Here is a 2,138-nt window from a genome sequence, read left to right as displayed (position 1 = left end):
CCCGGCCGGGAAATCCCCATTGTGCGCCGGCCCTATATATAGGGGCTGCACGGCAGTCGTGTGCCGGCGGCACAAGCTCCCTGCCCGCACCCGAGCAGCGCGGGGCGCGCAGCCAGAGCCGCTCTCCGGCCCCGCAGCCTCGGCCCGGCTCGGCTCGCACGGACAGGGCACAGACAGGGCTCTCCCGGGCCGCCCGACGCGGGGCTGCCGTCTCAGCATGGCCCCGCAGACCGACCGCTCTCCGGACGAAGGGCAGCCGTATTTCGGAGGCGCCGAGGATCCGTCCCCGGGCACCGGCGGGGCCTCCCCGGGCAGCCGGGGCGCCTCGCCCGCCCGCCCCGCGCTGGCCCCGCGGGACGCGGCCCGCAGGAAGGGGAAGGCGCGGCGGGGCCGCGGCAAGGCGCGCAGCGAGGGCTCGCTCAGCAAGCAGAAGAGGAGCCGGCGCATGAAGGCGAACGACCGCGAGAGAAACCGCATGCACCACCTCAACTCCGCGCTGGACGCCCTCCGCAGCGTCCTGCCCACCTTCCCCGACGACGCCAAGCTCACCAAGATCGAGACGCTGCGCTTCGCGCACAACTACATCTGGGCGCTCACGCAGAGCCTGCGCCTGGCCGAGCAGGGCCTGCCCGAGCCCCCCGCGCCGCCGCCGCCCCCCGGGGCCGCCCCCGGCGCCTGGGACTCGCCGTGCCCCGCGGCCCCGCCGCCCGCCGCCCTGCGCCGCGGCCCCGCCGCCTTCCCCGCCTTCCCGTGAGCCCCCAAAGGGCCGGGGGGCGGCGGGACCCCCGCCCCGCCCCGTCCCCGGACAGAAACAAATCACGGTTTTGTACTCGTTAACGGTAAATTATATTAATTTGTCGCTATCGGTATTTATTGATTGTATTTCGTAACAGATATGTATTTTGTATATAAGAGTATTTTCAGCGGCGGTGGTCCAGCTGTCTGCGCCCGCAGCTATATTTTGAGTTGTTCTGAAGAAAAAGAAGAGGAAGAATAAAGCGTGTCGCGGCCCGGACCTGTGCGAGGCCGTGTTTTTATCACCGAGGGCTCTCTGAGAGTTTCAAAAGGAGGGAGGGCAGCGCCGGCGCTCCCTCGGTGCCCGGTGCGGGGTCGCTCCCTTGCGGGGCGGAGCGGCCATGGAGAGCGGGGTCCCGGGAGTGTGCCCGTCCAGGCCCACGCTCGGATTTAAACCCGGCTGTCCCTGCAGGTGCCCTTCCTCGCAGAGCTGCGGCCGCTCCCGTCCCGCTGTCTGCAGGTGAGCTGTGCCCCGTGCGGGGCCGGTTTAAGGACACGGCGCTCCTGGAGCGGCGCTGGTGCCCGGCGTTAGAGCCACCCCACCCCTCCCCTGGATGAGTTTAGCCGGGCCCGGGGGCAGCAGCCGGAACGTGAAGCATGAATTCCATCAGCCCTCTCCTGCCGGGACTCAATTTGTAGCGGGTGGGTTTACGGCCAGGCCGCCTCCCCGCCCCGCGCTGCCCCGCCGGGGCGGCCGCCGCCAGACAAAGCGGCCCGCGGGGCCAGAAGCGCATTGTGATGCTAATTGTTCTCAGCGGAGCCCGCTCGCCCGCGGCAAAGGGACGCTATTGAGGCAATTTGTAGAACAAAAGAAATTTGGTTACTGCAAACAGAGCTGCACGCACAAACACCTTTCCCCTCCGTCACGCAACAACCTCCCCTTCCCGCACCGCAAGCAAAGCGGCGGAACCCGAGCGGGGACGGCAGCCCGGGCTCCCCGTGCCGCCCATGGGGGGACAACCACGGGGAGCCCCTTCTTGCCCCTCTGTCCCCTTCCTGCGCGCTGTCCGGGCTCCCCGGGATGCGGGTGGGAGTGCTGGGTGCAGGTGGATGCGCTGGGTGCGGGGGGATGGGATGGGTGCGGGTGGATGCGCTGGGTGGGGATGGATGCACTGGGTGCGGGTGGATGCCCTGGGTGCGGGTTGGATGCACTGGGTGCGGGTGGATGCCCTGGGTGCGTGTTGGATGCGCTGGGTGCGGGTGGATGCCCTGGGTGCGGGTTGGATGCACTGGGTGCGGGTGGGAGCGCTGGGTGCGGATCGGATGCGCTGGGAGCGATGCCCGCCGCAGCCCCGGGCCCCGGTCCCCGGCCCGCACCGGGCTCTGGCCATGGTGCTGAAGGC

At 69.6% G+C, this 2,138-nt stretch overlaps 1 protein-coding gene across 1 annotated transcript; it reads left to right on the top strand.

Moving 5' to 3' along the window:
- The first annotated feature begins 217 nt into the window (after positions 1-217).
- On the top strand, positions 218-1,587 carry NEUROG3 (neurogenin 3). Its single transcript, XM_054288332.1, has 3 exons — positions 218-697; positions 1,208-1,255; positions 1,435-1,587. The coding sequence occupies exons 1-3, from the start codon at positions 218-220 to the stop codon at positions 1,585-1,587; spliced, it is 681 nt and encodes a 226-aa protein (XP_054144307.1).
- Positions 1,588-2,138: the final 551 nt, after the last annotated feature.

Source organism: Melozone crissalis, unplaced genomic scaffold, assembly GCF_028551555.1.
Source record: "Melozone crissalis strain CALT ecotype California unplaced genomic scaffold, PUWL_Pcris_2 ptg000062l_1, whole genome shotgun sequence".
NCBI classification, from domain to species: domain Eukaryota; kingdom Metazoa; phylum Chordata; class Aves; order Passeriformes; family Passerellidae; genus Melozone; species Melozone crissalis.
The sequence above is the reverse complement of the archived record's forward strand: the minus strand, read 5'-3'. Positions and strand labels throughout refer to the sequence as shown.